We start from the raw sequence: 12,898 nt of genomic DNA, 5'->3' as shown, positions 1-12,898 counted from the left end.
CAGCAATAATGGGATGCAGTATCTAGCAGTTCTGCTTATGTGTTTGAGTCTGCAAATTAGGATTCAAATTAAAAAGAAACACACACACACAAAAATAAAACAAAAAAAAACCCCCACAAACCGTAGGCTTCTTGCACTTCAGAGCTACTTTTCTCAATTAGTTAACCCAGTCTCTAAAGTTTCTGACCCATCTCAGAGCTTGCACTCTTCTTAACTTTCTTCTCCCATGCTGTGCCAAATTCTTGTGTATCCTGCTCCAATACATAGTGTTGCTGCTGTGGTCAAAGCCTTTGGAACTAAGCTTCTTATATTCTTCCTGCCCAGATGATGTTGCTAATTGTGCTGTCTTTTACTGTTGCCACTCTCTGTTGCTTTTTCTGGCCCCTGCAGCTTGCTGGACTTATTTCCTTACCTGGCTGTTCTCACAGAAATGAGCCTGTTGCTAGATTCCTTCAGCTGTGATACAGGCAGTATATAATTAAACATTTTCCCAGCGAACATAACAGAGGCAGAAAAAGTAGTAAAATATGTTTAGGAAGAAACAGATTTGTAGTATCCCTAGTAGTAGGTTATTGATGTTTCAAGGCTGACCAAGCGTAATGTCAGGTATGTTTTGTATGCTCGGAGATGAGAGTAATGTAGAGACAAGACAACAAGCAGCGTTAATGGAGCATTCCCTGGTGATCACTTTGAAAACTAGGAATGCAAAGAAAATTCTCATGAGAAAAGATAAGGAATTGCAGGTTAGGTGCGGAAGTTTTGATTGCTTTTTTTGATTGTCTTTTGACTGTTTGTGCATGTGTTAACGTACCTATGTTATAATTGTTCAAATAAGAGTAATGACATGAGAGCTGTAGATACTAGTCAAGTATATGCTCATCTAAAACTACCACTAGTTGCTTTCTACACTACTTTTGTTACTGGTTAACTTGTGACAATACGTACTTAATGCTTATGATGTGTTTTCTTTCTCAGCCACAGGTGCTGCAACCACCATCTATGCAGTTGAGGCAGATGGTGACCCAAATGCTGGGTTTGAAAAGTCAAAGGAGCCAGGAGAAATACAGTATCTTATTAAATGGAAAGGTTGGTCACACATCCACAACACTTGGGAAACTGAAGAAACACTGAAGCAGCAAAATGTTAGAGGAATGAAGAAACTGGACAACTATAAGAAAAAAGATCAAGAAACAAAACGATGGTGAATATTTTTATGTAGACTTCCGTGATACTTATTTTGTAACAATGTGGAAGTTCTTTTGTGTTCTGAGACCTGTTACCTCTTTTTGAGGGCGTAATTTCTAAGTGTCTGTGAAACAGGAAGACTAAAACTTAAAGCCTCCTTAACATGTTCCTGTAAGATAATCGTCTTAACCTGATTTTAGTGTATGTGTGTGTTTTATAAATGGAGTTTTAACAAGATGGGTAGTATTTAAAATAAAAAATAAATTGTACCTTTTACTAGTTTTGTTGTTACACTTTGATCAGAATTCTTTGGGAATTGCTGCAGAGATTGTTTTCTTGGTGCATTCGCAATTTCAGATTACTTTGAAGAATTCGGTTTTCTTGGCTCAAACCTGAGGTTCAAGCTTGAGAACAAAAACCTGAAGAAATCGATATGTTTTAAAGTTTTATTAGTATGTTTAATATAATCAATGAATACTGGTGGGATTTTTAGCAACTTAATAAGATGGATTGTTATAGAGTGAGCCACCTGGAATACTGTTCCATGAAAATAACCTGTAAAGTACACTACTTATTGTTGAGAATAGCTATTCCAAATTAGCTGCATGACTAGTACCACGTGTAGCTGTAGTATCTTGATAAACATTCTCAGTCATTAATGATGAGGCACCTAGGCCAGATGCAACGATTTTGTAGTAGGAATTTCTAAGTTGTCCGTTCAAAGAACCTCTCTAAGCAACATTCCTGTGATGCTTACATTCAGAGCTTTAGAGCTGCCAAGTTTTCTTAGTTTTAAAACTATACAGTGTATTAAATGTTGTAAATTAATTTCTGTTACAGGCTGAAAAATGCTTCTCCAGAAGATGTGGAATATTACAACTGCCAGCAGGAGCTTACAGATGATCTACATAAACAATATCAAATAGTGGAAAGAATAATTGGTATGTTACAAACTTGCAGATAGAAAACAGTGTTGAGAATTTTATATGTTTAGTGCTTATAGTTGCATTTGTAGTTAAGAAATTTAGAGTATTAATGTAACTACACTTTTGAATCCAAACTAAAACTTTGGGTAAAGAGGAAAGTTATCATACTGCCTATGCTATGAAGCTAGCTTATGTTGTCTTATTACTTAAAATAAGAGTTTTCGTAAGATACAGGAGTAAAATGCTGATCAGATATCTCTGGTGTGTTTCTGAAGCTCATTCAAATCAGAAATCAGCAGCTGGTTATCCAGACTACTATTGCAAATGGCAGGGTCTGCCTTATTCAGAATGTAGCTGGGAAGATGGTGCTCTCATTGCCAAAAAGTTTCAGGCACGCATTGATGAGTACTTCAGCAGAAATCAATCCAAGACCACTCCCTTTAAGGATTGTAAGGTGAGTATGTAATTTGCAGTGGATTTATAATTAGTTATACTGGGTCTGGATGGAATGGAGTTTATTTTCTTCATAGCAGCCTCTATGGACCGTGTTTTAGATTTGTGACCTAAACAGTGTTGGTAACACACTAGTATTTTGGCTGTTACTGAACAGTGCTTGCAGTGTCAAGGCCTTCTCTGTTTCTTGCTGTGCCCTTCTTGCTATGAGCAGGCTGGGAGTGGGCAAGGGAATGGGATGGGACACAGCCAGTACAGCTTACCTCAACTGACAAAAGAGATGTTCCATGCCACTTAATGTCATATGCTCAGCAATAAAACTGGATGGACTGAGCAGGGGGTTCAAAGGTGGCTGTTGCTTGGAGGCTTGCTGGTCATCAGTCTGCTGGTGAGTTAATGTGTAACTCCTTTTCTGTCACTTGTGGAGTTTTTTTTTGTTATGAGTTTTTGTTTTGGTTGGTTGGGTTTTTTTTTCCTTCACCCAATAAACTATTTATTTTGACCCACAAGTTTTTCTCACATTTGCCCTTTCGATTCTTTCCACTGTCCCACTGGGCTGGGGAGTCAGTAAGCAACTGGGCAGTGGCTTAGTGGCCCACCACAGTTAAGCCATCACGTTGGTTGTCATAGTAAAAATGTTAAAGTCTTCTATGAATCCAAAGATCAGATACATATTATGAACTATTTTTTGAAGGTTGTTCAGAATAGTGATACTGATAGATAGTAATATATATGGAAGGTATTAGTACAAAGAGTAGCTTTTTGTAGATGCCAATCCCCTGCATTTTTACTGACATTCAAAGGTCAACTTTGGTATTGTAGTTTATCTTTAAAGTAAACTTTGAGTGACTTAGTGTCACTCCCATTGTGAAATTTAGATTAGTAATCAAACTAATTTCAACTTGCAAATTTCTTGGATGTTTTTATATGGCCTAGTTTTTGTCAATGGATAAAGAGTAGACTTGGTGACTGAGCAGATCCCTACTGCTATTTTTTCTATAGGAAGACATTTTGGTAACTTCAGTCAGCTGTAGGACTGATGATCGATTTGCTTTTGACAGGTTCTGAAACAGAGGCCGAGGTTTGTTACACTAAAGAAGCAACCGCCCTACATTGGAGGACATGAAAGTTTAGAGTTAAGAGATTATCAGTTAAATGGATTGAATTGGCTTGCTCACTCATGGTGCAAGTAAGTATAATCTGAAATTATATTTTCCACGTGTAAATTGTAGTCAGCATTTGCAAAACTTTGAAATTTATTTTTCTGGTTTTTTTTTTAAGGTGGAAGGTTTCATACAGTAACCTCAAAGTAGAGAACTGAGGGTAGTGGTTTTGCTCTAAGTAGTACCGAAGCTTATCATTCCATGGCTGTTCTGGAAAACTAGCTGAGCTCTGTTGTTGCTTTACTTTTAATTTTGTATTAGGTGTAAGTTGTATTTTTAAAAATAACAAACAAACCTAAAACAGTAAAACCAGAAAACCCAAAGCAAACTGTTCTGAAATGTCAACAATAGTATTATACTTTTAAAATTAGTCTCATGAGAAATACTTGCAACGTTTTTGTTAATTTTGTTAATTAAAATAAAGTATTAAGGGCACGGTGTGGAAATTATTTTTATAGAAAAACAGTGGAAATAAACTTCAAGATATATAGTTGCAAAATCTTGAAAACTTGTATGAGTGGATTTTTTGCTCAAAATATAATTTCTTCCTGTCCAGTCTCCCCTCCTCTCTATGCTCCCTCTAATTTTCTTTTTTTTTTTTTTTCAGAGGGAATAGCTGTATTCTTGCGGATGAAATGGGTCTGGGTAAAACAATACAAACAATTTCTTTTCTGAACTACCTGTTTCATGAACATCAATTGTATGGGCCTTTCTTGCTGGTCGTGCCACTTTCTACCTTGACATCTTGGCAAAGAGAGATTCAAACCTGGGCTCCTCAGATGAATGCTGTAGTTTACTTAGGAGATATAACTAGCAGAAATATGGTAAGTATTTCTCTGTATCATTGGAATGGCTTGTAGATAAATAAGACTCGCCTCATATTCCTGTCCTCTGCTAATCTCCGATATTTCATTTAGGACTGAGCAGATACTTGCTGAAACACGTTGTGTTTAACATGCAAATTGAAAGCTTAAGAATTTGATCCGATATAAGCGTGTGTGAAAATTTTCCTTCCTGCTTAATAGTGAAGAAGATTAAGAATTTAGTATTTCATTTGAGAATAAATTATCTTCTGTCATATGATTATTTAGGTGGATATAGTAAAAATAAATATGTAAGCAAGCCAGTCATGACCTTAAATTTATTTTCCAAAAGATTCTTTGTTTATTTTTTAATGTATTTTCTGCATGTTAGTAATCTTATCTGTTAAAGTTAAAAATATTTTGTATAAGTTCTTTGCTGTTTATTCATAAGATTAAACAAAGTATTTTTGGAGTGCTTAGGCTGAAGTTCAGTCTTGCGGTGTTATTATTGTATGTCATTAAACATATACATTGCTGCAGTACTTAAATTTATCCCAGTCAAGTCCTTTTTTCTTTAGCTTATAGTTCATTTGATTCTTTTTGTAGATTAGAACTCATGAATGGATGCATCCACAGACTAAACGATTAAAATTTAACATACTTCTAACAACATACGAAATTTTGCTGAAGGATAAGGTAATCACACTTCTTCAGTGAGATAAAAATAATTTCTGCAGTGTAGAACTCTCTTTAGACTTGCATGTATTTGGGTTGTGAGTCACTGAATTTATGGAGAGTGTGATAGCTTTTGCTTTTGGAAGTACGACAGTGTGTGACTTGGGTGTTTGAGGTTTTTTTTGTGTGTGGTTTTTTGTAAGCACTTGCAGATTTTTTTGTATGTGTGGTGAGGCTTTCAGCCTTTTTATATTTTAAGTGGGTAACACCTCTCTTTCTCAGGTTTGCTTGGGATTCTCATTACTATAATAATCTCCCATCTTCAATAGCTCTGCTTCTTTGCAGACCACCATCAAGGAACTGAAAAAGAACCCAACCCCTAGCCCCAAACATGATACAGAACTCTGAAATTCCATGTAGTTTTTCTCTGTTATTGTGCATACAGTGGTATGTGTACATGAATTAATGCTGTCTCCATTGTGGTAGCACTCAGAGTTATTGTTAAACCTTCTAACAGCGTATGGAAATTTTTATAGATAGTCAAGAAGCAGAACATCTTTACTTCATTTGTTTGTACATGCTGGGAAGAAGAGGTCAAAAGTAATTTTTTTTTCTGTCATGTAAAAATTAATGTGGGTCAGACTTTTGACCATTTTTTTTCCTTTTAAACTTAATTTATACTTTCTCGGCATTCTTGCGCAGCCTTTCATTGAATCTGAGAAATGTAAAAGCCATAATTAGTACTAAAAACATGTAACTGTCCATATTTTATTAAAATAAAGAAAGAAGTGATGGGGTTTATAGCTCGATTATAAACTATGAGAAATTATACAATGTGTTTATTTGTATAACGTTCACCTCCTCTTCCGTTTCTTTAAGTCATTCCTTGGTGGTCTGAATTGGGCATTCATTGGAGTTGATGAAGCTCATCGTTTAAAAAATGACGACTCTCTTCTGTACAAGACTTTAATAGACTTTAAGTCTAACCATCGTCTTCTTATTACTGGAACCCCTCTGCAAAACTCCCTCAAAGAGCTTTGGTCTTTGTTGCACTTCATCATGCCAGAAAAGTAAGGAAGAGTTTTATGTGATGCTTTTTAACATTTTTTTTTTATCAAGTTTCTTATTGTGAAGTAGCATAGTGATTTGAAAATCAATAGAGGTAGAGAGTCATACTGAAAGATAATTTAAATATTCTGTACAAAGTAGATGCATATATTTTTTTTTTCATGCTGCTATTGATATGTAATGCTGGTAACAGTTGTCACTTTTTTCAGTTTTAGCAGTCCACAAAAATGATGGATTGATGTATGGGTCAGAACCTAGAAAAAAGGCCTTGTCTTAGCCTAAGAGGAAAACTGTATGGATTTACTCTGGGGAAATAGAATGGAATCTTTTTCCTATTAGTACTATTAATGAAAACAGATTTGTACTGAGATGCCCAATATCCTGTAGTTCAGTCAGCTGGTTTTCCCAAACAGTTTTCATACAGTGAGCTTACTGTTTTGACCTTACTTTGTACTAGTCTCTGTTTATACCCAAGGTAAACTAGAGCTCATGTGTGAGAGCACATGTTCCTGTCAGACATCTTGTAAATGCAAAGTACCATAGCTCCATTTAGTTTGAACTATGGATTGTACTGACATCTTCAGAACCTTACAAGCAAAGCCACTATAGTCTAATACCCATTCTTAATTTGATTATTATTCTGTTCTCCTAGTCTGCTAGAACAGAGGATAGTTACATTTCTGCTAGACCATACAAGCTGCAAAAAGTGCATTAAGTAGTCTCTTGTTTTCTTGCACACCCTCCAGCCATGCAGCTGTTTTTTCATGCTGTTCTTGATAAATGTAGTAATGGCATTTCTGCAGCTGTCGAGGTGAGTATCCTTGCAGAAAAATAAAAATGCTGGGTTGCCACTAGGGAAGTTAAAATTCAGTAGTTTTCATTCTGGAAATGGCTTTGGAAGAGTCCATTCTCCTATTTACAGGCACAGTATTTGTAATTTCTTGTGAGACGAAATTCAGAAATTGGAAAAATTAAACAAAAGTGAGTGGGGAAGAAATACAAATCCATCTGCTCTTGTGGTACATTTATATGCATTCTGTGCTTGTGTTATCTTTCTTCTTCAATTTTGCTTTTTCAGGTCACTGAAAATGTTACTATTTTGTACTCATTCTTTATTATGTTGAAGGTTTTCCTCCTGGGAAGATTTTGAAGAGGAGCATGGCAAAGGGAGAGAGTATGGTTATGCAAGTCTTCACAAAGAACTTGAACCATTTCTGCTGAGAAGAGTTAAAAAAGATGTAGAAAAGTCTTTACCTGCTAAAGTTGAGCAAATTCTGAGGATGGAAATGAGTGCATTACAGAAGCAATATTACAAGTAAGTAACAGCACTTTTTCAGTTGTGCTGGTTTAGTGATATGACTACATGCAATTTACTGAATTATAATAGTTTCTGAAATGCAGCTTGAATTTGAGGCTTCTAGGGTTTCACAACAGTAATTCTATGAAGCAAGGGCTCAAGAATTTTACTGGTCTAATGTCTGTTCACGTTAGCTTTTTTTGTTTGGCATGTTAGTACATTCTTTTGGGAAATGCATTTTTTTTTCTTTTACTTTTTTATATTTTGAGGGCTTACATCTGTCTTGCTTCCATATATGCTTGGAAATTGCTTACATTGTACATCTTATATCATAGGTGGATTTTAACCAGGAATTACAAAGCCCTCAGTAAAGGTTCAAAAGGCAGTACCTCAGGCTTTTTGAACATCATGATGGAACTCAAGAAGTGTTGTAACCATTGCTACCTCATTAAACCACCAGATGATAATGAATTCTATAATAAACAGGAGGCCTTACAGGTAATGTAACTTTTTAATTTAAAAAAAAAAAAAGTTCTGTTTTCCATCTGCTATATTCACGCAATTTTATAGTGCTTTGGCAGTTTATTAATTCTTATTGAAGTATATTAAGAAAAAACAGGTTCTCTGGAAAATATGCATCCGTGAGTGAATTATTTTTTGTTTTTTAATTGGAACTGAATAATTGACAGATAATTGACCAAATAAAATATCCCTGATTCTAATTACAATCAAAGTAAAAAGGAAGTAGTTTGAAACAAGCTGTATATTTTTATGCAAAATAAACTTGAGACCTATTTTAAACCTAAGTGAAATAAAGCAGCAAGCAAGTAAATGTAATATGACTGGAAATACGTGCGAGTGGCAGTGACACACCAGCAATCTATGTGATAGTAGAAAGTGTGCTTTTAAGCCTTTTTTATACTCAAATACTGTTCTTTGTGTACCTGCAAAAAACCAAAGTGAAAGGAAATGAAAGTAGTTCTTTGAGACTATATATTATATGCACATTTTAAACTATGAAATTCTTAAGGAATGTTAGAAGTTGCCTTTTTTTCCCTTCCTACAGCAATAGAAATGAGTGTCTAGGCAACTGCAGTGTGTGTTAGTGTTGAGGTGAACTTATTTTGTAATACATGTTTCTTGGGTTTTCTAGCATTTAATACGTAGCAGTGGGAAACTAATCCTCCTTGACAAGCTACTGATTCGTCTGCGAGAACGTGGCAACAGAGTTCTAATTTTCTCACAGATGGTGAGGATGCTGGACATCCTAGCAGAATATCTGAAGTATCGTCAGTTTCCGTTTCAGGTAAGAATCTTGGTGGTAGTAGCCAGGAAGCTTTGATCTTGAATATAAGAAAAATAGCTTTTTTTCACTCTGAGGGTAGCAAAGCAGTGGAACTAGTTGTCCAGAGGTTATAGAATCTCAGTCTTCTGTGACATTCAAAAGCCATCTGGACTTGATCTTAGACAACCTGCTTTAGCTATCCCCACCTGAGTAGGGCAGTTAGACAAAAGGATCTTTAGAGGTCCCTTCCAACCTTAACTGTTTTGTGATTATGTGATTTTTGCCACATTGCTTAAGAAAAGATACAAGAAAAAGTGTTCTTTTTCTAGAAAGACTAGCAATTGCTATATGTTAAGTAGTATTTTGAAATTAAACTGATGAATTAAAAAACTATGTGAAGTGTTGCATTACTGTTTTTCCTTCACATAACAGTTTTGGAGGTTGAGAATTCCAATTGCTCTGATTTCGGATATAGTATGAGAATTACTGTTTAACAGTAATATTCAATCTCTTTAGAGACTTGATGGATCAATAAAAGGGGAACTGAGGAAACAAGCACTGGATCATTTTAATGCAGAAGGATCCGAGGTATGGTGTTTTTTTCCTAAGGAATCTGTTTTATTTTTTCCCAAGAAATACAAAAAACACTTCACAAAAAAATGAAGGCTGAGAAAAGTGAGTAGTATATTAAGGAGGTTGAAAATTCATTGTTACTGCCTAGGCTACAGGGTTTGCATCTGCTAGGTTTTTTTCTCTAAGAGGTTAAGTAGAAAACACATAACTTAAGAAAACGGTACTTAATTAGTTGTGTAGATGTATTTTTTTTTCTAATGCTCTTTATCAGAGTAATATTAATTACTATATAATTGCTGCAGAGATTTAAGCTCAGCCTTGCTGCTGTGTAGAACTTAAGCCAACAATTTTTACAAAAGCATTCCACTTACACAAGCAGTTAGTGTCAGAACTAACTTGTGTATATCATTGCATGAACAACCATCCTTAACTATTTCAAATCTGACTTGTTATCTTCATTCATTGCCACCTACTTACTTGCCCTGAAAGAAATAGTGCAGAACTGATTTGTAGCCGTTCTTTGTGAACAACCCATAAATATATAAATGTCTGTTACAGATTCTTTCTCTTCTGACTTGGAAGATTTGTAGTTTATTTAGCGTTCCTAATATGCAAGCCATTCCATACTTTTGATCTATATTGTTTTGTTGCATGTCTCAAGATCCTTCTACACTCCTTCATAGTTGTCTCTGAATGAATAATTCTGTGTCATCTATAGGCTTTTTCACGTCATTCCTTATTCCATTTTCATATTGTTCATTAATATGTTGAACAGCATTGAACCTGGCAGAAGACTTTTGCTTCCTGGCTCTGAACTAGTTACCTGTAGACTCAGGCATCTTCCTTGCTCTGACATTCCTGCTTAGTCTTCCAGGGCTTGGAGCAGGGAATGTAGGAAAGGGACTTTGTAACATACAAGGCTTTAAGAGTAGGATTTTGTACTTTTTGGCTGGTCTTTTTTTTGGTTGGTGATCATCTTATAGGATGCTGCTTCCTTTAAACTGTTGAGAAGTCAGTAACTACTTATGAAACAAATTGACACCAGTGTTTGCTTTATACTTAAAGGAGCTTTAACTATAGAACAGGTATTGGTAGTATATGATTTTGTAGTCTGTGCCACAGACTGCATAAACAAGTGTTATATTGGTTCCTTTAAGAATATTACAACTATTGTATATAAAACTGTTTCCTGCTTTATGATTTCAGGACTTCTGCTTTTTACTGTCTACCAGAGCTGGAGGATTAGGTATCAACTTGGCATCTGCTGACACTGTAGTTATATTTGATTCTGACTGGAATCCACAGAACGATCTGCAGGCACAGGCTAGAGCACATAGGATTGGACAGAAGAAACAGGTACACACGTTCAACTTTAACCTCGAAACCTGAAGGGAGGGTTCCATACAGTAGCTGTCCACTCTGCACCATTCAATCTTCATGTATTTTTAAGAATAACTAATACTTGCCGCATATGTCAAAAAATGTTAGTAATGCTCGTTTAACTTTCTTTTAAAAAAAATCTCTCTATATGGAGAGATAAGATAATATGGCAGCTGTGGTATATGGATGGGAGAGGGAGAAGAGTTGTGAGCTTGTCTGTCCCACATCCATTGGCATCATGTCATTCTAGAAAAAACCTGCTCCATCAGGCACGTCCCCTTGCTTAAATATTTCTTAGGTCTCTTTAGGTTTCTTTCTTGTAGAAGACATACCATAATAATTGGAAATGTGACAGTTGTGCCTGTGGTAATGCTTGTGCCAAATCACTGAATTTTAAAAAAGGCAGATCTAAAGAGTTTACTTCTCTGTTATTTTAAAATGCTTGTGTAGAGACTGTGGTAACATGATTGAAGTAGTATTTCATATTTGCAACCAGTCAATAAATTCAGTATTGAAGACTGAGATTTCTTTTGTTGTTGCTTACTTTTTAAAAAATATGCATAGGTTAATATTTATCGGCTAGTGACAAAAGGATCGGTAGAAGAAGATATTCTTGAAAGAGCCAAGAAAAAGATGGTGTTAGATCATTTAGTAATTCAGAGAATGGACACTACAGGGAAAACTGTACTACATACAGGCTCTACTCCTTCAAGGTATATTTGTGTTTATTTCCGTATAAATTTACCCTTAAGTATACTTGACAACTAAGTAAAAATTTAAGTTGTTTTACTAGGTTAACAAAAGGCAGAGTGAGGCTAAATAACTAAAGATGCAAATAATATTGTATTTATAGATTTTTATTTGCATATTTAAATATACGTATATTTTGTATTTGTAAAATAAATTGTATAGTAAAAAGAAAGCTTCATTGACTAATGATTATAGAGAACTTTTTTTCCAGTTACTCCAGTAAAATGTTTTTCCTTGAACCATTCTTTACTTCAGCTCAACACCTTTTAATAAGGAGGAATTATCAGCGATTTTGAAGTTTGGTGCTGAGGAACTTTTTAAAGAACCTGAAGGGGAAGAACAGGAGCCCCAGGTAAGTAGTGTTCCTGGACTAGATAGATAAAACAACCAAAAATATATATGAATTATTTCATTGTAAAGAGAAACTACTTGTTTTTTAGGAAATGGATATAGATGAAATCCTGAAGAGGGCTGAAACTCGAGAAAATGAGCTAGGTCCATTAACTGTAGGAGATGAATTGCTTTCACAGTTCAAGGTATTGCTATTGTTCCCTCCCTCCTGCCATAATTAAACTTTCCTTCATAAATGGTGCTGTTTTTCTTTTGTGTTCCTATCCATGTCTTCATTCTTATGAAATAGATGCCTCAGTAAGTCAACTCAGTATCTCTTTCTAATAAAATATCTTTTCACCTATACAAGTTACCTGCCATCAGTATAAACTTTTAAAAATGCATGATGTATTTCGCTAATGAAATAAGAGATATTTATGAATGTGTTAATGATTAGAATTCTAGGTAGTTTTGTGTTTTATTTACTGCCTTTGTTGTTAAGCTGCTGCGGTATCATTGAACACAAAATACCAAGTTTGCATTTCTTAGTTGGTGGCTTCCAGAAATAGCTTTTAGCCCTGAAGTAAACTTGAGTGCCAGTTATTTTAAGCATTATCAGTTAAATGTATTATAATTTGTATGCAAAAAAAATACAGAGCATGATGTGTTTGTTTAGATTGGCGGATTATTAAATAGCTCTCCTGCTGATCACTAATTTTTTATTTCTAGAGTGTATTAATGTTTGATTAGTTTTATATTATTATAGTTTCACATTAACTCAGGCATTCAGATGTCATTAGCCCTATTTTGAAGGCAATAAGCATACAGCTATTGGGGAGGTGTTTCATTATGCATCTGCATTAGTCAACTTTTAAAAGAAGAAAAAGATTCTCATATTTTCTCATCTTAGCCCATGTTGCATGGAAGCTGTGTCTGTTTCATAAAGGAATAAAAATACTTTCCTTAGAGACAGTGTTTCATGAAGCATTTTGTATGTATAAATTTTTTAT

At 35.0% G+C, this 12,898-nt stretch overlaps 1 protein-coding gene across 2 annotated transcripts in view; it reads left to right on the top strand.

The window, feature by feature from the left end:
* The window catches only part of CHD1 (chromodomain helicase DNA binding protein 1), a 54,986-nt gene that overhangs the window by 25,833 nt on the left and 16,255 nt on the right, over nucleotides 1-12,898 (top strand). For both annotated transcript variants that reach the window (XM_086770524.1, XM_086770523.1), the window contains exons 8-22: nucleotides 976-1,201; nucleotides 2,026-2,126; nucleotides 2,387-2,565; nucleotides 3,626-3,753; nucleotides 4,335-4,551; nucleotides 5,137-5,226; nucleotides 6,085-6,275; nucleotides 7,400-7,588; nucleotides 7,906-8,068; nucleotides 8,724-8,876; nucleotides 9,372-9,443; nucleotides 10,635-10,784; nucleotides 11,373-11,521; nucleotides 11,814-11,910; nucleotides 11,999-12,094. In XM_086770524.1, the coding sequence (XP_086626650.1) occupies nucleotides 976-1,201; nucleotides 2,026-2,126; nucleotides 2,387-2,565; nucleotides 3,626-3,753; nucleotides 4,335-4,551; nucleotides 5,137-5,226; nucleotides 6,085-6,275; nucleotides 7,400-7,588; nucleotides 7,906-8,068; nucleotides 8,724-8,876; nucleotides 9,372-9,443; nucleotides 10,635-10,784; nucleotides 11,373-11,521; nucleotides 11,814-11,910; nucleotides 11,999-12,094 (2,201 nt within the window). The remainder of the gene's footprint in view (nucleotides 1-975; nucleotides 1,202-2,025; nucleotides 2,127-2,386; nucleotides 2,566-3,625; nucleotides 3,754-4,334; nucleotides 4,552-5,136; nucleotides 5,227-6,084; nucleotides 6,276-7,399; nucleotides 7,589-7,905; nucleotides 8,069-8,723; nucleotides 8,877-9,371; nucleotides 9,444-10,634; nucleotides 10,785-11,372; nucleotides 11,522-11,813; nucleotides 11,911-11,998; nucleotides 12,095-12,898) is intronic.

This window comes from Chlamydotis macqueenii, chromosome Z, assembly GCF_036417535.1.
Source record: "Chlamydotis macqueenii isolate bChlMac1 chromosome Z, bChlMac1.mat, whole genome shotgun sequence".
NCBI lineage: Eukaryota > Metazoa > Chordata > Aves > Otidiformes > Otididae > Chlamydotis > Chlamydotis macqueenii.
Note: the sequence above shows the minus strand (reverse complement) of the source record. Positions and strands in the feature narration are given on the sequence as shown.